Genomic DNA, 21,456 nt, shown 5'->3' with positions numbered 1-21,456 from the left:
GGCAACAGTAGCGGCGGCGGCGACGACGACGGCGACAGCGGTATTGACTCTCTCGGCAACAACGCTACTAGCGGCTCGGTCGTAGACAGACCAACCACCCGCGTTCGCTTGCTGTCCCGTGGCGACTCACATAGACTGCTCAACGTCCGACTAAGAGAGTTGCCTATCTGAAGCCTATCTGGGCAAGGGTGCAGCACGCAATGAACTAGGCGGTTTCATTTTGGCGTCTGAAATGGAACCAACACTCGCCTGATGAGGCAGTGTCAAACACCGTACACGGAACGACATCTACTATTATAATCGTTGCCGCAGCCGCAGGTGGCTGGCCGTATAGAATCTGTGAGCGTAAACCCACCCGTTGCTAGATAAGGCCCAAAAGTGTAATGCATTGTGATCAAATGTGTAATTATTGTTGTAGTGAGTTACGCAGAAGCCTCTGAGCTGGGTCAACTCGTTGACAAGAATACAATTACAGCATGGAACGACATAGACCTAAAAACCTTCGAGGATCTTTGCAGTGTCTCTCCATTAGGCTTAAACGACGGCTGAGCATCGTTCATGGCCGTGCTAAATAAATCATTGTTATTTCATATCCTTTTACCAATTAAGTTTAACCTGATCATAATTTTTCACTGATCATGTTTCTAGAATCTGTTTGGTATACCTGCATCCTGTACAAAAGTTGATGAGCGAACGAGTTGTCGCAAGCAATACGCTGCGTGTGAAGCGCCTGTTGTCCTTAATGACTAAGTCTCAATCCAACTTATGTACTTTAAAATCGATTGATAACTATACGGCTAAACTTGAAATAAACAACGGACTATCAACGACAGGAAGAAAATAATGTGGTATTGAACAATGGGTGAGAAATCCACTCCTTACAATGTGTTCTAGCCGAACGTTTGGTAGTACTTTACTGCCATATTCGTATTCACATAAAGAGTAGCTTTTTTTTTGTTTCTGAGATTTCTCCGACCGGCTGTGACGTCACAATATGATTTATTACTGAACTTGCAAGTAATGAACTTCCTCGTAAAAGCAGAGGTATCGATGCTTGCTGGGGACCGCTAACTTTAACCCGGTGCGTTCACTTAAGGCAACAAATTCAGGATGCAGTGATGGTGGGATTGATGTAGGTAGACGCTGTATTTTTCATATCTATAAAGGACACGCGTAAACATGGGTCAGTTTACTCAACTATTTACTGTTGGCAAAGACTACTCAGTTCGGTAGCAATAAATACATTCAAGCATTGTTAGAACAAAAAACGTTTTTTACTCCTCATTAGAGGATCTTCTACAGCGCTACATTTCCTTATGCATACCTTTTTGTCATCGCACAGATATATAGTGCGCGACTGCTTTGCCCAGATATATAGAAAAAACAAAAATAGCTACACGGTCGGCTGTAAGAATGGCCATATGTCTCCATATATCGAGTTAGTACATTATTCGAACTGGGTGATGTAAGGGCCCAGCGTAAAGCGTTGGACAAATATGGATGTGAGGGTCCAAAAAAGTCATTTTTAAACATCATTACTGATCTATCATTGTTTCATTCTCTAGGCAGCGAATAAGTTCGCATCTCAATGTTCTATAAGAAAGTTGTCTGTTTCTGCCGGCAACATCGGTTCAGCATCGTCTGTTTTCTAATGGCAAACTTCAACAAACGATAGTGCATTCATTGAAACGTTCGAGGGTTGAACATCAGTCGGATTTGCCAGTTGGCCAAATCGACTATCTTTTAAGTACATGACGAACCTTAACGCTCCCCGCTATCAGAGTTTCGCTTCGGAATCGAGTCGACGGCTCAGTTATTGCCAATACCATTGGCAAAGTGAAATATAGTAGATCTACAACGATCTAATATTGTTTAGGACAGTAAATATATGTGGGTGACAAAGGATCTTGCTTGCATTACCCCCACCAATAACGAAGGTGAATCCGTTTTTGAGCGACGCTTTCGAGGAAATCAAATAATCAGAATTGGAAAAGTAAAGGATTCAGTCTGATCCCGCCGGCGGTTTCGATTTGTACCTAGAGCACGGGTTCGTTCTGCGTTACAGCCGAAAAAAAGCATCGACCCCTGTTCTTGTTTGCCAAATATATCTTCGGGGTAAATATGTATCGCGAAGAGAGGCTCTATGATAAGGGCGTGACAAACTATATTCGTTTCTATGCTGGAACTACGTTTGCATACTAAACAAACTTACGGCATATAGAGGAAATGCCTTTAAAAAATGTTCGTAGTACTTTCTAATTATAACATTACCAGCATATAATTAGATTTTATAAATTATAACTGGAATTCATAAACTACTCTTCCACGATGCTGCTTGTTAGTTGCTTAACACTAGCATTAGGTTCTTGCACTGGAGGCCTGAAACAGGCCAGTTGACAATGACGTATTCTACTGCATATCGTGATTTAGATAAATTTATGTTGGTACAGAAAATTATCTTCTATAGACTGGCTTTTCTAATGCAGAGTAATAATATCGTCCGTTGGCTCGTGTGCTCTCACCGATTATACATCATTGTAGTAATGAAGAACGAAAAAAACACGTTTTTTTGTTCTAGTATCACAGATAAATTTGAACTGAGGCCGATTAAGAGACTTCATCTGCCTAACTCTACGGATCCATATGTTTTCGTTTTTTATTAAATATTCAATATTCAAATAAACAATTGCGACATTGGATCTATGCAGTTATTTATGTCAGCATTGATGCTTGCTATGAGAATACTACTACGAATGAACGTCAGTATTTATAATATAGTACAACTTTACCGCCATGACAGGTCTCTCGAATTGCGACGGTCGGCCGAGTTCCCGTAGTAATGGACTTGTTTGTCCCCAGCTACAAAATGCATGTATCATAGTTGATAGTTTACCCGAAGGATCTGTTGGCTTGCCTGAACTAGCCTATAATGTGCCTAGACCAATAGAAAAAAATGAAGGTTGTTGTTTTGTACGTGTGCAGTATCATCCGCTATTGGATGCTTCTCAACTAGTCCCACCCACGACGTCCTCGGTGCGTGTAACATTTGGACGAGATTCAAACCACACGAAAATTAGCCTTCCAATGTATTAGGACGAAAAATACAACTTGAAAACTGCGACCGAAAGTGGAAGTGGCATTCACGACAATGTCTCCTAAGTAAAAATTTAGCATTAAAGTTGGATCGTGACTTGAAGTTATCGTCGCTATCTAATATGTGGCACTAATATTGGATGAGAATAAATTAGGCACTGAAGTCCTTCTTAAGTCGTACAGGCAAGGCATTGTGGGCTCCAAAAGACCATGTCTGTCGTAAAAAAAACAATAACAAATCTATGACATAAATGGGTGTGGCTGTTTGATTTCACACGAATCCGGCTATTGGCCATATTTAAAATGATAAACAAGGAAGGAAATTCTTCTTTTTAAGCCTATTTATTACTGACGATATTTAGATTCATTCTGAATAGAAACAATTATAATAATAAGAAGAATATAAATACAATTAGTATGTATACCTAATCGGTTTATGAGAGGCGGGTTTTTTCAAAAACATAGAATGACTCAAAATTCGACGAAGCCTCAGACCCGCTGGTTATGGGGAACGTATATATACATTTTAGATTTTTATACGAGGCATCATAGCTTTATTGCGTAACGGATCATAGAGTGACTTTGGAAATGGCCGACAGGACAAAGCGTAATCGTGTTCGACCAGGTTTACCTAATGGAGTTTACATCTTCAGCCGTAACCTGCGTTGTTATAGGGCACTCGGATAGCAACTCAGTATAAACTTTCAAATCGGGCTCAAATAGATGAGATATACTTACTGACAGAGGAAGTTCTTTAAATCATCTAATTAACAATATTTATTATTTTATACTTTATATGTTCAACTTGTGTAACAAGCAAACAAACACATAAATATAATTTTAGATAATAATTAAGTTTTTGTAATAAGCTTTACACATCCCCGCCGAAGCGCCGACTCCATGCGATCATTACCTCTTCCGATGGCATAAAAACAATGTATTAAGTATAGCTTAGCTTATTGATTAAGCAAACAGATGAATTCGAACGACGCTTTTCGCTACCCGTTCAACTAAGTTCCAATAATCAAGTTCCCCTATGTGGGGTAATAGGGGGGCGAAAACCCCAATAAATTGGCACGTGCATACATCATTAATAAGACAAACCATGACTAATATATATATATATATATACCACTATCGTTGAATACTATATCCAATATATATAATATGATAGAAAACTGCTTTGTTTGGTAGCACATTGTTCCTGTAGCTCAGTTCAGGACAAATCTGGACTTTCGGCTATGGATGTATCGAAAAGATCATTCGAGAAATAATACACCTGTGTATGTATGTGTGGGCACGTGCGTGTGGGTGTATGTATGTGGTATTTTCTGTCTTTAACGGTTCGATCAGCCATTGCCTGATCAGAATGATTAATAGAAGTGCCCGGTTGAATAATGTCCAAAGAGTGCATCCGCGGTAACGCGTTGAGTAATCACCACATCGAAGTATTTTCGACATTTTCTTCATTTAGGATCAGTACGAGATCTTCGATTCAGAGCAGGTAAACACCACGATATGGATGATTATATAGTACAATCAAAATGGTCCCCTCAGAGACCGTTAAAGGTCGTCGAAGTGCAACTTCGAAAAGGTCAACTAAGCGGATACTTTCCGAAAAGCAGCGAGGCTGAAACTTACTTAAGATAGTGCGGCCAGTCGTCTAACATGTTAGTTTATAGAGCTGGCCAAACACCTGTCAATAAAATGGCGTTCCTTTTCTTCGAAATATATATTCTTATTCATGATGAATATACGTTCTACACAGAGGTAAAGTCGAAGTGGACCGTAGAAGGCATAAGGCAAGTTTTATATTAAAATTAACAATTATTTTCGCATTTGAATTGATTTTGCAGAAACGTGTGGCAGCCAAAGGTCGTATCATAAATTAAACGCCTACTACTATATAATTTGAAGGAGACTCATCGACCGTTTACACTGGGAAATCTCGATAGTTTTGGCATCGAAATCACCTTCTACGTAATTATAGCTTGTCAATTTTCACTCACTATTAATTTGTGTGCAGAATTAAGATAGATTGATATCTTCGACATGCAGACTAGGGCCAAATACGATGGGGTATGGTCTTAAGACGCAGCTAATAAGACAGCGTCTTCAAATGTTAAAATGAAACTCAGGATTCGGTCAATTCCAATTTTGGCAGGGCAACAGATCTGCGCCACTCATGTCTACGCCAGTCAAGTTACTGATAGACAAACCTGATTCAGAATAACCCTCTCAAGTCTGCGGATGATTCAGTTGAATCTAAAAGCAGACCTGCTCTCATCAGACGTAATTCTTCTTGTCAGAGAACCTGCATATTCAATAAGTATTATAGAATAAAACTTTCAAATACTTGATTCAATCTGTTATTGTGCTGATTTGATTAATAATCAGCCACACAACAGTGCAGGGGTCGATAAATTTAGACCAATGCCAGACCTGTGCAATGTACACGAAACCGCTTGTCATTCATACGAGACATTATACTGCACTTACTGCGTATCGGAGCTCGAACAGGCAAACTGCCACCCCAGAGCCGAGGGTTCACCTTTAAATCATTGACTCATATACAAGTGCTATTTGACTTATATAGAAACAAGCAACACCACAACTATTTATCACCACGTTTAGTTTTTTTTACCACATTTATTTTATTGATATTTACTTACCTTTTTCTTTTTTGTATTTAGTCATCTACGCACACTACGGGCTATCTAGTAACAGCTTGTAACACTTACCTCCATCCAATTGAAAGCAAGCTCAGACTTCCTAGATCGAGTAACCGTTGACGTTGCTTTATTACTTTATTATCATACAGTTGTTTTCACTTCACGATTACAGTTATGCCGTTATTCTGTTCCACTTGATTCGTTTACTTTGATATGTTATTACGCTGCACCGTTTTACTATTTCAATTATCCTGTTTCTGAGTAATAATTAGCTCACTTTTCTGGATCAGTTGCTTACAATGCAATTCAGCCGTCATAACCGTCATATCGTTGCATGGCTGAAGTTGGTCTAGACTGCAACTGATCTTCACTTTTAGACCGTAATTATCGAAATTTCATGTTGACCTACTACGTAGAACTCGAAAATTGTATAATCATACTTTTTTTTAGAGTTAATTTAAAAAAATCGTTAGACAAAACTGAAGACAAGCAGACGCGCTTCCTCGTTTATCTCCAGTGCCAAAACTGCATTTATTTAAATTTCCGTCGCTTCGTCAGTTGGGCAATCTTTGTTCTCCTTATGGAGAGGCATCCTTAAACGTCTGGCTGTGCGTGCGTGTGTGTGTGTGTGTTCGTATGCATGTATGTATGTGTATTTATTTTCACGTATACTTTTTGCTTTTTCATCTCTTATTGTCAGTATTATCATTATTTCCGTTAGCATTACCACTTTGTCCTACGCAAAGTTGCAGGTTTCCTACTAAATTTTTATTTTTGACTTAGATGTATCCTTGGCACACATCGGACAGCCGTGCTATGCTATCGTTTTCTATCGTTGTTTTCCTTCCTTTTTTCGGCAATTTCCTTGTCTCGTCAGTTATCAGACTATCATCACTGTATTTATTTACTTCGTGGTGTTTGCCTTGTGCAGCGTTGTCACTTGTTGTATCCCAACTAGTTTTCTGATACATCATAGTAGTACATACTTTCTTTCGATCTCTTTGATCCTTGACTAGGCGGCCATTTTCCGATCGCGATAACGGTTGTTGTTGTTGTTTGTTTGTCGTATATTGTTTGTTTGCTCGTTGTTTGTTTGCTCGTTGTCTGTTTGTTTGTTTATTTGTCGTCTGCTTGTTTGTTTGCTTGTTGTTGTTTCGATTATTACGAATATTGTTATAGTCTGTGAGATTATTATTAATATTTTCAGTATTATTTTTTCACTTTATCTTGTCTCAATTAACGTATTTGCTCTTAGTGATTTTTGTTTTATTCTCATGTTTTTATAATCGCCCTCATTATCATTTTTATCATGTAATAATGATAATAATAATTGTTATTTTATTTAGCAGTATCATTATTATTATATACACAGAGTAATATACAATAGGCTCCCCAGCTTTAAGCCACAATGGCGACGCGACTTTACGAAACATTACGCGGTCCTCACTTTCTCCAGTTTTGCTCGGGGTCTTCCCTCGATTTGCGGAGTGCCGAGCAGACTAGCATCAGCCAGTATTTGCTGTAGACTTTTCCCGACTCTCTGACCTTCTCCTTCTTCGGAGAATTGACAAATCAATTAAATTGTCACTTCCAATATAACTTTTTGATTGAACCATGATTTCATATGTGCTGGTACTTGCTAAATTCAGTAGTTTTTTTTCGTTTTTTTCTGAAGCACTGTTAAAGTTCTAGGTTAATCATCAAATTCGAACATACGTAGCGTTTCATTTAGGCCCAACGTGCAGTAGCATGCGCATACATCGTCGCAGGTCCTCTGCCGGCTATGCTGATGATGAATGATAATGGATAGTGTCCCCATGCAGAAATGGGTTTCTCTGACAGCTACCAACACTAATAATTAAATGAGCTGGATAATAGTAATAATTTATTTGGGATAAATATATAAGGTACATACAATAATATTCACAGTAATCATAATTATTATTATAGTTCAATAGTATCTATTGCCGGACAAATGAACACTATATATAATCTATATACAGATTCGTATGTATATAGATGTAAATATATGGTAAAAGGTATATGTAGATATTTACAACTTTTATTTGTTTATTATAATCATTATTATTGTTACTATCAAACGGTCAATGGTTTTTCGACATCCGCTTTGGAAGTTCGTGGTCGTCGTGTACATTGCTCTGACGTATTATCGATTCTATCGTCATTTTTCGGTATTATTCACACCGCCTCGCCTAACGGCAAGTTTTTGTCAAGCGTCGTCTGCTTAAAACACCATTCTGATCCAATGCGCGTCGCTTTCATGTGACAGAACTAACGACAACAATGGTGGTGTTGTCTTAGTTGAACAAAAAAACTGCGTTGTATTAGAATAATAATAATATGGCAGAAAAGACAAAAAAAAAATGAGATTTAAAGTACGACCGAGTCAATTAACGCCTCATTGTTGCTGCCGTCGTGATATTAATATGGGTATTGGCATACTAGTGAAGGTCAGGATATACATATTTGCCTAGAACGCTGACCTGGTTACTAGGCACGGTGGGCAATCATTGATCTTCTTCCGGGAAATCTTCTCTATGTAACCCGAAAGTGATTTCCGATAGAATTCGTACACCGAAGAGTGAGTGCAGTGAACGCAAAAAAGGCTAGAGTTATTGAATACATAACAGAACTTTAACTACAACTATGCTTCATAAATGTATTTTAGCTATCACAGGCTAATAATTTAAATCTCTCTTTTGCGTTCTGAATCTCTGTTTAGGAGTTTTTTTTTTTACGAAATTCACGATAGTTCATGATTTGAACATGGGGTTAGAAGAACGGCGACAGCAACGACTTCGCCGAATTATTCAGTCTTCTTTATCTAGCATCGTTTCCTATTCGGATCGCCTCTAGGAGATTTTACGTAAAGAGTCAAAGACGTTGCGTGTTTTTTTATCAACTAATTTTTTTACATTGCTTGTTACAGTGGTGTGTCGGCCGAAGGTTAAAACTGGGCATAACTATTTTTAATCAGAAAAAAAAATTTGGAACGACGGCCACATGTTAATCGAAGCGGGACTGTTTCGTCACAAACAGCACGTTATACTTATATACGCATATTAAGGAAGCTTTAATCCTTCGACTTGCTGCGATACTTTCATCTGTGTAGGAAAAACGAGCACAAAGGTACTGAAAGCTTTCTGCAATCCTGCCATTTTTTTTAGTTAGCGTAGTGCAAAAACGCTTTTTTCTTTGGACCAAACATTATTACATGAAGGCTAATAATGCATAATCGCTTAATAAGGATGGTTAGTTATAATTATTTTATTAGCTATTGCATTGACGTTTTTATGGAAAAAATTTTTAAAAAAAAGGTAAAAATCTATATGAAATAATCCAAAGGCCACTTCATGTTTTGGCGTTCGCCTTTTAGGTGTCGCTTCTGCAATACATCTCTATTTCGTTTTTGTTCAGTTATCAACGTAACTGAAACGCAATGCTTGAGACAGGTCGATAAATCATGTAATAAATAAGCCTGTTACACGCTAAGGCTATTATTTCTTACAGAAGAGGTATCCTTAATGTTCATACGGCGTTTGTCATTGTTATCGATCAGTTCTGCCCGTTCTTTTCGTCTTTAATTGCGATCATTTCTATTGAAATTTACCACCTTTTTTTTCGTTTGTAACACTCTATCGCCAGCTCCCGATCTCGTATATCGTTTTCTTTCGTTCCGTCGACATTTTCGTCTTCTTTATAGCCCCTGGACTGGATAGCAGATACTATTCCTATCTTTTTGTTATTGTGTGCGTGGCCTCTCTTTTGACAGCAATAGTACAATATTGGCATCACCGTCATGATCAATTGTCACTCTTTCGTCATTAATATAATTACTTTATGTTTACAGCCACAGTTCGCTTCTGCCTTATATATCTCGCATGCGATCCTTCCTATTTTCCCCTTAGTTTCCATGAACCTATTCAGTCATATTTCTTTTGCTTACACCCACGTGCTTCCGCTGGCTATACGATTTCTACTCTGACTCTTGGACATCTTGTTTCATGGCTTTTGTTAGCAAAAACCTCGTGGACACCTCCACACGCCAGTTCCTATTATCGTCGTTGTCTTTTCGCATGCTCGAAATTTACTTCCTCAATGTCTAAAGGAACTTCCAGCAAACCTTCTGAACAGTATCATTATTATCGTAGCGCCACCTGTTTCTCAAACATTGATTGTTGATTACACTTGCAGCCCGTGCTGCTTTCTGTTACTTTTTTTTTTTTTTTTGTCAATGTAACGCTGCATTCCCTACGATTATCATCGACCTCTCTACTAGTGAGTACATACTGTCATTTTGATACTTCGAATCGACGCCTCGAACCACTTCTATATTTGTTTCTGAGAGAAAACGTTTTTTTGACAGATCCCGGAGATTAGTGCAAACTGTTCCAATTAATCAGAGTGTCTAAATTAACTAGTTAGTTGCTGACCGTAATTTTGTCCTGGTTCGACATGTAGTTCTATAGGTTGTTGAGGGGAGATAGCGATATGTCGATAGTTTACTGTCATCCATCAGGTGATATCTCTTCTTGTCATGGATCTCAGCTGCTAATTGTGATAAATAGATGAATATTGTCACCATATATAATTCGGTCATGAGGTTCGCCTCTCCTGATGTAACTGCATTGACCAGGCCACATCCGTTAGTTACAGTGTTTTCTGACGCCTGATGTACTTAGTCCACCATGGTCGTCATCACCGTAACTTATCGTCTTACGTACCGCACCTAAATTCACCGACCCGACCCGACCCGACCCCCCCCCCCGCCTGTTCTTGCTCTTATATTTTCAGATCTCTATCACGTTTACAACTGTTCGTAGTATCTCTCTTTTGACACTCGTTCAACTATATAATTTCATTCTAGCTGTGGTTCTAGATTTTTTCCTTTTTCCCCTATGTATATATCTCCATGTGGTGACTTCTTCCATAATATTAGTAGCAGTAAATAGTTGTATTGATAATAATAAACGTACTATTTAGAGTATTTTTAGCAATAATGGTTAGTGTTGTCAATAACTGTCATAGCAGCCTTTTTACTAATAGGATTTATCAGTATCACTTATGGAAGCTACAAAGTATCGTGGGTCGGAGTCGTTATATATCAGTTAGTTGCTTGAATTTCTACCGGCGAGTGCTCAGCGATTTATCATGCAGCACACGCATACGCCCATACACGCAGACACAGTAGCAACTGTATAGTACTGCACGCTGTAGCAGTCAATTTTTTAGATGTTGTAAATCAGTCCCTGTATCTAAATGACGTTTGCCCAATTTCGCATCATCACTACCCATTACGTACTGCGTTCTTGGCCCACTTTTAGCACCCTACTTTTTAACCATCTCGTCGAACGTACGTTTGTCAAGCTCTTATGTATTGCGCTCAGAAGATATGGTAGATACAAGTCTTCATCATATTCGCCTTTTGAACAGGTAGCACTGCATTCATACCGGCATCAATCGTTATCCTGCGTCAAACATAATGGCATGGCAGGCATTAAAAACGTTTTGTCAAATCAAGCATTCGCTACAGTCACGTGCTTCTGCTTGGCAGCGTTCGTTTCTTACTTTCCTCTCCGTTTTTTGTTTTTTTTTTGTTTTTTTTTTTTTGTTTTCTTTTTCCTCTTCATGTCCTATCCCGAACTTAAAATTCGCACACGATTACCTCATCGTCGTCGTGTTCGGCATCGGTCTCCATGTTACAGTTCGATTGGTAACACACGTTGTTGACAAGGTAAACTATCTTAATAATGATATTATTAATGATGTCTGTGGTAGTAGTTATAATCTCTACTTAATATGAGTCATATAGGCGCGGCGAACTCGCTGATTGGAACATTGTCTTCGTCGTCAATAGAGACCTTGACTGACTGTCCTCCGTATCACCACTGGCATTGGTGTGGTCTGCCTCCTATATAACAGCTGAGAAAGTAGCAGCATCGGCCTACTCAGATTCGCCGCCAGCTTCAATGTTGTCACTTTTTTTCGTTAGGTAAACTTGCTCACAATCTTTATAATTCACTTCGCTAATTTTTAATTCTATTGCTAACCGACTTCTGCCCGAGTTCTGCCCGCAACGCTGTAGAGTTTCACTGAATAACGAAGTGTGTGAAGGATCACGTCGTTCTGCCTGTTCTTTTATTAGTTATCGCTGCCACTTTTATATTTTTTTTGCATACAAGATCGTGTAGTCTCACTCAATCAATGCTCGTCAATTAGCATCTTCTTATTGTTCCCAGATACTACCTCTGGGACACTGACAGACACACATACACGCACATATATATGTATATATAGACTCTTGTCACAGATAGGATCTCACTGAAATGGACAAAGATCACAAATAACCGTGTTATTTACTATATATGTATTCTTCAATAAATATTGAACACAATAAATAAATACCTGTCCAAGTACAATTATTATTATTGCCATAGTTCTTACTATGTGTGAATTAGATCGTTTGGCCTATATTGAACCGTAAAAATATTTATACCTACTTATCGATCAGTCACACGGTATCTTGATTTAGGGCAAACTTGTTTGCCACGCCATTTCCATCCCTTTCGAAATGCTCCTATTTTTTTTCAATTTTTTATAAAGACTAGATTAGTAAAATCTAGTCTTTATAAAAGAAAAACAACTACACGAACCTTCGAAGAAGTTTCGATCGAAGACTGCATAGATAAGCATTGACAGGACAGAAATACCGGCATGTAGTTGACGCAGGCACTTGTGCTAGTCACTTACCAATGTTTTTATCAAGTTCAGGTGAGAACTAGTCCTCGTGGGCAGGCCGTTAGGGAGAATAGTTTATTATATTGACGTCATCTTGTCACATCGCTTATCTCCTGTTCGCCTCTTCAATGGACTGGGGCTTTTCGTTCTCTTGAATCTCATAACGACAGGTGGGCGGGTGATAAAGCCTTTGTTGCTCACATTCCATACTATGAGAGCTCGTTGTCATAGGACAAAATGGCTTTACTTATTGTTAACAGATCTGGCCAAGGCTTGCCAATCGGAACGAGATTCAAATTGAATGTCGTAACTGTTGCCTTCTTATAATTAATTATTCATTGTTCTATAATGTCCAGACCTGTCTCGTCTAATCATGAGGCATTGGATTCAATATCACCTGTCTGCAAGAATGGATGGCCAAGAATCTCTTCTGCTCTGGGTCTCTCCGAAGGCGTCCTATAAACGTTTGAAAATTAAAAAAAAAGAAAGCAAGCAGCATAAGAAAAAGAACTAGCCTAAAAGGTTTCTAAGAGGAGACATTTTGTTCAGAAAACGCGCACCAAAGCTAAAGACCATAGCATGCTTCTAATAATAAAAAAAATATTTTCGATGATTTTCAATATGGTGATATATCCTGTTTTTGTATTGTTTTTTTGTTTTTTTTTTTATTTTACTCTAAATCGTAAATGATCTAGCGAGAAAATATCTTCGTTCTAATCTCGCTTGATGCACACAAATTGATGTGGTCTGGCGTCACAAAGATGCTTGTTGTTGTGAATGTCTCGAAGATTCACTTCCGTGACTCCTGGGCCTCGAATGGTCGTCAGACTATTATTGATACGTATGTCCACGAACACAATCAAATTAACGCTATACCTGTTTAGACATTTGAGGACGATGTCTCTGGCGTTTTGAGTAAGGTGTTCGGGAAACTTTGGTTCAGATGTTCCTTGCCCGATGGCAAAAGCTGCCGCGAGAGGTGAAAGTTCATACCACGGGGGCTTTGTCTGGAACATCTCGATAAGTGTACATCCGATTGACCACATGTCGGATTTATGACTGCATTCTTGTTGACAAATTACCTCAGGAGCCATCCAGTAGGGCGTTCCGCGGGCTGATGCTGCTAAACGCTCGTGATCCGTGCCCTATTTAATATAAGGAAAAACCCTCAAGCTTATACGGGGCGACGAAAGATACATTCTCCAAAATCGTTCAACGTATTGTATATAATGTTTACGGTCACTGCTTGCATACTTCACAACGCTGTGTTGTTTTGATATTAGAGATTATAAAAGATTTAGAAGAAAAATCGGATGTAAATGTTCACCTACCGAGGGATCAAATGTTGCACAGCCAAAATCGATGATTTTAATCGTGCCCGTGCCCGGACAGACCATCACATTGTTACCCTTTATATCTCTGTGGATAACACTGCGCGAATGCAGATATGCAGCAGCCTGGAAAAGCTGACGCGCATAGCGCTGAACTACGCTTTCGGGGAATGCACCAAACTGGGCAAGATTCGATGCGAGCGTCCCCCCTGAGACAAACTCTAGAAATAGGTTAATGCTCGCACCATCTTGCTGTACCCCTAGGAAGCCGACAATATTCATATGCTTTAAACTCTGCAGAATGTCAACCTCGAGTTGCACGGCAGAGAGCACTTCGTCTGTATGCTCTTGTTCCTGTATCTGGAATTGTTTCACTGCAACCAACTGGCCGGTACCGTTCATACCGCACCAAACGAGACCAAACGCTCCTTTACCAATTAGCTTGCCCTTAACCCATGGGAAAGGCGGATCGGATGAGAATGCAGGAATTTCGGGGAATGATTTTGGTGTGGCGGGCGCCACCTTTGGGTCTGAGTGAATTCCTTGTGGAAGCGGCGTCTTCGTGCTAGGCCGGAGACTACCCCCCATAACTGGTCGTGTATTTAGTGCCGTCGAACCTTTAGCTCGACGGGCGTTGCTCATTGTCTGCGGGGCATCGATGACCTTGACGTTTGGAGGGATTTGGGAAGCCAGATTTGATGTCGAATCCCTAGTGGGGTTAGCGTACATAGCCCCGCCGCAGTACGTGCCGTCCTTAGGTAAGGCATCCCTGCTTAGAGCTGGCGGCGGCCCCACAGGGTTCTTGGGCGGCTTCCTAGCGTCCCTCCGAGTTAACGAGAGGCTGCTCCTTGCCGGCAACTGTGGTACGACGATATTATCGCTCGACCCGTTTGAACTCAAGGTGCCCGTCCCTCCACCAGCATTTAATGTGCCATGGTTCATTCCAAGCGGAGGTTGTGGAGATGGTGAAGCCCCGTCGTCGTCGTCACTAAAGCCAACGTCCCCCGTCTCACCCGGACTCACCTGGGGAAGATATACCTGCACCCGAAGATTAAACAAATATCAGGCCATATAATGAGCATAATTCATCTCTTTTCTATTGATCTATTCTACTGACAAATTCGGTACATTATAATAGAGGATTGACACCATTGTAGATACTACATGTTTATACCTTCGTATCCTATCTATACCACGCCATAAATTATTTTTTCTCACTTAACAGAACAGAGAGACTGAAAATTTGTATTTTCTCTGTACAAAGTTGGTTCCTTCACAACATACCCAACTGGCGGAAGACAAATGACTAGCTCTATTGGCCCAGGGTGGCAAGAACTTAGAGAGTAACGCGCCCTTGGCCGCAGACGCTGCGGCGGCAGTAGGTTTGAGGATGGATAACTTAAGGGGCTGTTGCAAAGGTTGCGGTCGTTGGGGTCGCACAATGGCTGCCCGCTCCTCTGGCTTCGTATATAGCGAATCGTTATCGCTTTCCGCGCCTCCGCCGCCTCCGCTTAGTCCTCCTGATGAAGTTATACCACCCATCGTTTGCGAACTGGCCGGAAACTTATAATAATAATGACTGTTCGTATCGATCTGTGACTGTCGTCCTGATGTTAAACCTGCAATAGGGATGTGTAGATGTGGAAAATACACATTAATGCATACATTTTTGTATTCTTGTAGAAAGCTATTTTTTTTGCCTCTTTTTTTTCAATGCTTGTATATTCTAATAGTTACATCAATGAGATATTCTGTTAATAGCTTTTTAATATTAATGCTATAAGTATACGCTTACACTACTAAAATTAATGCAATATTGATTTATTGCAACAGCATGTGGGTCTGAATATCTGTACACTCACTCTCAGCGGTCTCCCGATCGAGCTTCATCCTAGATAGGTGAGGTGACGGTTTCTTCACTTTCGGCCGCGAAACTGAACTGAACCTCGGCGGAAGTTCTGGCTGCACTTCGCTGCCATTGGCCTTTTTAGCAGCAACCGAGTAGCAGGGCCCGTCGGGGCCCTCATCGTCGACCAATGGGTTGTCCTGAATACTGAGGTGAGCCACCTCTGGCGATGGATCGAGCACAGAATTGGACGGCATCGTCGTCTGATGGTGGTATGCCGCCGAAGGGTCAAGTGTGGCTGCCGAACTCTTCTCTTCCCATTCCGATTCGTCAAGAATCTTCTGTACCTGATTCATCAGCTGAATATCATCTTCGACAAGGCGCCGACGTAAATCGTCGGGCGCCACCTCGTGCATGTCGTAACGCTGATCGCCTGAGGCGCCTTCTGGCTCGGACAGCGGCTGAGGACTCTCGGTGCCTGAGCTATCTTCATCTTCCTCCGACTGATTCGCTAACATTGATGGCCCACTCTGCTGCAGAATAAGCTGGGCGAGCTTTTTCTTTTCTGATCTGAGTGTCGAGTTCGTCGGTGACGCCAAACGAGCCTCCACGGCACCTCGAAGGATGTTGTACACCTAAAATAATTTGTAGTTCACACACATGTTGTTGTGTTGAATAGGGTTCGAAAAAGGATAAAGTAAAAATCTTTTTTATTTTATAATTATTAACTATTGTGTAGTCTTAATGTTTAATTTTTTAGCTTAACGTAATATAACAAGGAGACATATGCTCAAGAATAATTAATACTATTCAACTCACGCCATAAATTATTTGCCATAAAATATAATTGCACAAGTTAGGAAAGCTTCTTTGAAATTATGCTTAAGTTCTCTCGATGTCGAAAACATCTGACCCTTTTTAGCCTATCAAAGCGATGATAGCTCACATGATTTTAGTCAATTAGAGGACAAAGGAAAATATACGCGCTGGTTCTCTTTGTACAACAAAAGACAAAATTTCTATCTTTCAAGTTTAATGGTACCACTAACGTTTCTTCAATGTAACATGTTGATAAGCTGCTCAAGATCCAAGCAAGGCTCGATCCGATAACAAATCGAATCAGTCACCTGCTTTTAGTGAACCTGCTAAAAGATTCCTGTCGTCACCATGTTTAAGGTCTACTGATAGCTTGTCTTATCAAAAAACGAGGCTCAAATAATAGCTGATTAAATACTAGTTGACTAAACTTTAGCCGATTCGATTTATTAGATAAGGTCATAATCGTTTTGTCCTTGTCCTTGCCATATCTTATCATCGCTGGTTGCTCGGGCATCAAATGTAATTGTTCAAGACGTGTAAGTACTATTCGTATCTCTCCAGGGGTCAACAGTCACCGGCCATTACTCTTTTTGCTGGTTGCGTGACGACGTGGAATTTTACATTTGACATTGATAGTAGCCATTTTCTATAAAGGGGCTTCTTCCGAGACTCATTTTTTATTCTATCCTTCGCACATACGGAGGAAGCAGCTCTCGTAAGCAGGCAACAGCAGAGCGCTCGGTGTCCGAAACTCGTGAAGTGTGATAGATTCTGCTGCTCTTTGTTTTCGACTTTGGCGAACCAGAACGGATATCGTTGCGCTTAGTAGCAAGCAGCGGCAACTCTCATGAAAAGCGTCGTTTGTTCTTCTTCGTTGGGAGACGACACGTACGGAAACACAGACAAAGCACTATTCAATAACAAATTGAGTTGGCTCCCAACTGTAAATGCCCAGCAAAACAGAGAGCTTCGGTGCTACTCGGTCCGCCTGTCAAGTGGCCAGCCGTGTAAAACCAACGATCGCGTACACTATTATGCCGCCTTCCGTCGACTTTCCCACCCATCTTGCGTAGTCGTCAGTGAAGAAAGACTCTGTCATTTGCACAACTGATTGGTTAGCGTGCAGAATTGGGTCGCTAGCCCAGCCAAATATTGCCATCGATCTACTACTAGGCGAAAAAGGTAAATCAGGTTCTGTTTTTCTAATGCACACGTGTTTATGTCAACACAACGCTCAACAACCCGTACCTATTCTAGCGATGAGTTGTTTTAATTAATCAGCGCGCACATTTATAGAGAAATCTGAGAAAAACTTGAAGCTGCTTATTGACACATTCTAGAGTCTGACATAAAGTTGTTATTCAAAACTTAGCCCCATTATAGCGAGGTAGTGAAAGTAATTGAAACGTCCAAGCTGAGTTGTTTTACAGTCTTAACTACGTTTTTACGAACAGCCTTAGAGAAACACAGCCATTTAAGTCATAGAGTTTCGAAAAAATCATAATTACTTCACCCTGTTGTCATCATGATTATAAATATTACTTGAGAGGTCAATGTAACTAATGGGACAAGCTTGGCCTCTTACCCGGCATTCGAACGAACCACGGCTGATGTCGTACATAGATCGAGTAGACTATCGAGTAGATCAGCACAGAGAAACAGATTTCACTATCGGATGAACAGACACGGTCAGTGTCAATGCATTTGTTATTATGCACGTTAAACAGATAAAGAATAAGCGGCTGATTTACCTCCTGATTGGCAGCGCAGCATAGGGGACTTTTACCATCTGAGGCAAAAGTTAGCACGTCAGCCCTTCGCTCCAGCAAAAGGATCACTGCGTCTGTATTACCTATACAATGAAAATATTGAATCGTAAATTTTTCTAAATTACGCTGCCTTATGATACCACATAGGTCTGCTGTTGTCCTTTCCAAACGATTATGTTAAGTTAATATAATTAACGTTAAATACCATTATTTACTGTTCTCATAGGTAGAGTTCTTATAATTGTAAAGCAACTGTAGCTATGACTGTACTTATGGGCGTTATAGCTCAATTAAGTCTGGCCTCGACAGAATGCCTTTCTTTCTCTAGTCAGAACAACCTACCTGCAGAGGCGGCTAGATGCAGAGGAGTTATTCCTCCAAGTCCAGGCGCCGACGGGTCCGCGCCGGCGTCCAGAAGAAGTCGTAGCGCTTCTACTGAACCCGCCTGCGATGCGAAGTGCAGGGGGCAGAATCCATGCTTGTCCTTCATATCTAGAGTGAGAACGGTAAAAAACAACGAATATGTCTTTTATTTAAGAACAATTCCCACTACGTCAATTTATCTCCTAAGCGCAATGCATCGCGTAGAAGATCATTTTCATTGGAAGAGTTAACGGCTTAAGCTTTGTCTGTATAAGCGGCCTCGGCCACTGTGACCGAAATATCCTTCAATACTGTAAGTAATCGTTTCACAGCCATTTTTATCGTTATTCCGTTATGCCTCATGTCTGCAAGTAAAAGCTTCCACTTGGTTGACCTGATGTTTCACATATTTGGGCTTTTTGCGCAGATACCATTTCAATGTACTTCTGAATGTTTTTCTCAAAATTCACAGCCACTAGAAAGTTTCGGCACGTTTTATTTAATCCATGTTGTTGGCAATCGCCATCTGTTTCGAGCCGCAACTGTGTTCTTATCACTAACTTCACCATCAGTACGGGTAGCGTTTTTAGCAGAAGTTGGCCTAATACGAATCATTAACTTACTATTACTACTAATCATAACGGAAGTTTGTTGTATTATATTCAGGCCGCGCATCTCGACCACCGTCACTCGATATTTCTCTACAGCTCAACAGGCCCAGCGGAAATCGCCCGTGATGCTGGCGGCGGCAGCGGCAGGACGTTGTTATGACGGCGCACATCCCGTCTTCTACCGGTAGCTCAAAGTCAACTGACCGATGCGTCCACATTTCAAACGGAGTACAAGCGCCAAAGTCATTACACTCTCTTATCATTCAGCCCCGTGGCGTACAATGACGAAGACATCATTGCTGCTACGGACGTGTAGCTGTAGATCTGCGATCTGCCGTTCACCCCCTATTCCGAGCCGGCAGGGAGCGCGGACGAAAAGTTCTTATAGTTTGTTACTGCCTTTTTTGGAACGTGTGGGACGTTGAGGGCCAAGCAGAAAGGAAGAGCAGAAAAGTGAGGCGGCGAAAAAAAGCGCAAATATGAAACAGAATCTCGGCCAATTGCAAACATCTTGCTTCAATGTGTGAATGTACAAAGAATCTGGTGACACTGTTCTATGCGTCTAAGCAATAACCCTGTCACAATTCGACAGTGATGGTCAGCACAACGTGGCCGGTAAATATGGCCAATGCAATATCATGTCGTGATAAATTGTTCCTGATCCCGCATCGACAATGCTTGACTTCCCACCGCTAAGCCCTAAAGCTTAGACACGAGTAAACAAAAGAGACGACAGTTGGTAATATATATCTACCTGTGGACTCGATGAAATGTTGTAGCCTTTTTGTTATCCTGCTTTATTTAGAAACGAATATTTACGAGATTCTCTCGTTCATTATGCATCGACCACTTGGTCATAAATTACTGCTTCCCAACAACAGCATCAGCCCTGAATGCTCAGTTCGAATAAAGGCTTTAGTTCCAAAAATGAGTTACCTGAATAGTAAGTGAGCACTATTCAAGTTATTAACTTGTTTTAGCCCTCAAATGATTTATTCAACTGCTTCGCTACAGCCCCTACCCGAAGTCTAGTGTAGGCCCCATTTATAGACAACGCTGTGGACCTTTCCTCTTCCGTAGTCCATAGGAGAATATTAAAGATGAACATTCTTAAACACTACTGCGAGCATTCAGGCTCAAAGAGGCCAACAATCTGCTAAACAATAGTCTGCAATCAAGCTGATGACAAAACAGGCAGCTAGCTATTCATGATCTAATGTTCGCATGCTTCTCTGTATCCGTACGAAAATTGCAACTAATAAAATTATGTTTATTAATGTTATTAGAACAAGTTATTGGAGTTTACGTTATCTTCTGAATCATATTAGATAGCATTAGAGATCCATAGTACAATGAATGGTAACTTAAATTTCGATGATCTCTTCATTAATAATGTCTCTGTCTCAGGTAAAATAATCAGTCGAATTCAGTTAGATAAGAAGTACGCAGATAGATTTGTTAGTTATCTAGATCACTGATAAGTCTGCACAGAAACATTTGACACGAACCGGTTCACGCATAGAAATATACCTAATAACTTTATCCTATTCCTCTACATCTAAGCTTGAAAAATGAATCATACGAAACTTTGGAGTTTGACCCCAGTTCAAGACGGCATCAGCATCCTAGCTCATATCAAACAGTGTCTATTGAAAACAAGTTTTGTGCTACCCAAGACCTGCATTCGCATATGCCGGAGACCTGTAAGCAAATGGCTGATTTATCGTACGCTGGTTTGATCGAATATTAAAGGGGGCAAAAGCCGCAGTGGCAGAAAAATACCCTAACTAGGACAATAACTAACTGTTCGTATATATCGTATGTTCACAGAAGAGATTCGGTAGAAACTCTGTGTATATGTAGAAACAAAATACCTTTGCTTGAGGTAAGCAAAACCTGTAGAACTTGTCTTTGTCACATTACACACGTACGACATCATGTACTGCGAAACGAGTATGATATGAGGTGATAGTTTGCATAGAGTAAATTGACTACTTTAAATCTGTTCTACTGCCAAGCTCATGAATCTATGTCTACTTTGGCGAAATATAAAAAATAACATGGCTTCATAATTACGAGATGCTCAGAAGTGATTGCCACATGTGATCTGTGTACGACCCTTCGAAGTTCAACATCAACAAGCTAGTCGGCCGCTTATAGCGTTTAATATAGAGAAGATGGGCTATTGATCCA

At 40.4% G+C, this 21,456-nt stretch overlaps 1 protein-coding gene and 1 long non-coding RNA gene across 16 annotated transcripts in view; one reads left to right on the top strand and one right to left on the bottom strand.

Moving 5' to 3' along the window:
- The first annotated feature begins 198 nt into the window (after positions 1 to 198).
- On the top strand, positions 199 to 20,545 carry LOC111243992 (uncharacterized). 15 transcript variants are annotated; one of them, XR_015321870.1, is made up of 6 exons: positions 219 to 339; positions 649 to 862; positions 4,447 to 4,597; positions 4,950 to 5,073; positions 5,258 to 11,520; positions 15,689 to 20,545. It is a non-coding gene; the product is annotated as an uncharacterized LOC111243992 (long non-coding RNA). The 15 variants fall into 15 exon arrangements; XR_015321871.1 differs by lacking the exon at positions 649 to 862 and having other exon boundaries at positions 214 to 339; XR_015321872.1 differs by lacking the exon at positions 649 to 862 and having other exon boundaries at positions 225 to 339; positions 4,501 to 4,597.
- Positions 7,808 to 21,456, bottom strand: part of LOC111243988 (uncharacterized) — a 40,840-nt gene continuing 27,191 nt past the window's right edge. The window contains exons 6-13 of the mRNA XM_022790479.2: positions 18,632 to 18,781; positions 18,272 to 18,372; positions 15,718 to 16,336; positions 15,140 to 15,474; positions 13,856 to 14,893; positions 13,401 to 13,669; positions 12,537 to 12,980; positions 7,808 to 12,107 (exon numbers count right to left, since the gene is read on the bottom strand). Coding sequence (XP_022646214.1) covers positions 12,896 to 12,980; positions 13,401 to 13,669; positions 13,856 to 14,893; positions 15,140 to 15,474; positions 15,718 to 16,336; positions 18,272 to 18,372; positions 18,632 to 18,781 — 2,597 coding nt within the window. The 3' untranslated portion in view covers positions 7,808 to 12,107; positions 12,537 to 12,895. The remainder of the gene's footprint in view (positions 12,108 to 12,536; positions 12,981 to 13,400; positions 13,670 to 13,855; positions 14,894 to 15,139; positions 15,475 to 15,717; positions 16,337 to 18,271; positions 18,373 to 18,631; positions 18,782 to 21,456) is intronic.

Source organism: Varroa destructor, unplaced genomic scaffold (assembly GCF_002443255.2).
Source record: "Varroa destructor unplaced genomic scaffold, Vdes_3.0 BEIS01000002.1, whole genome shotgun sequence".
Taxonomy (NCBI): Eukaryota; Metazoa; Arthropoda; class Arachnida; order Mesostigmata; family Varroidae; genus Varroa; species Varroa destructor.
This window is presented reverse-complemented; position numbering and strand designations above follow the sequence as displayed.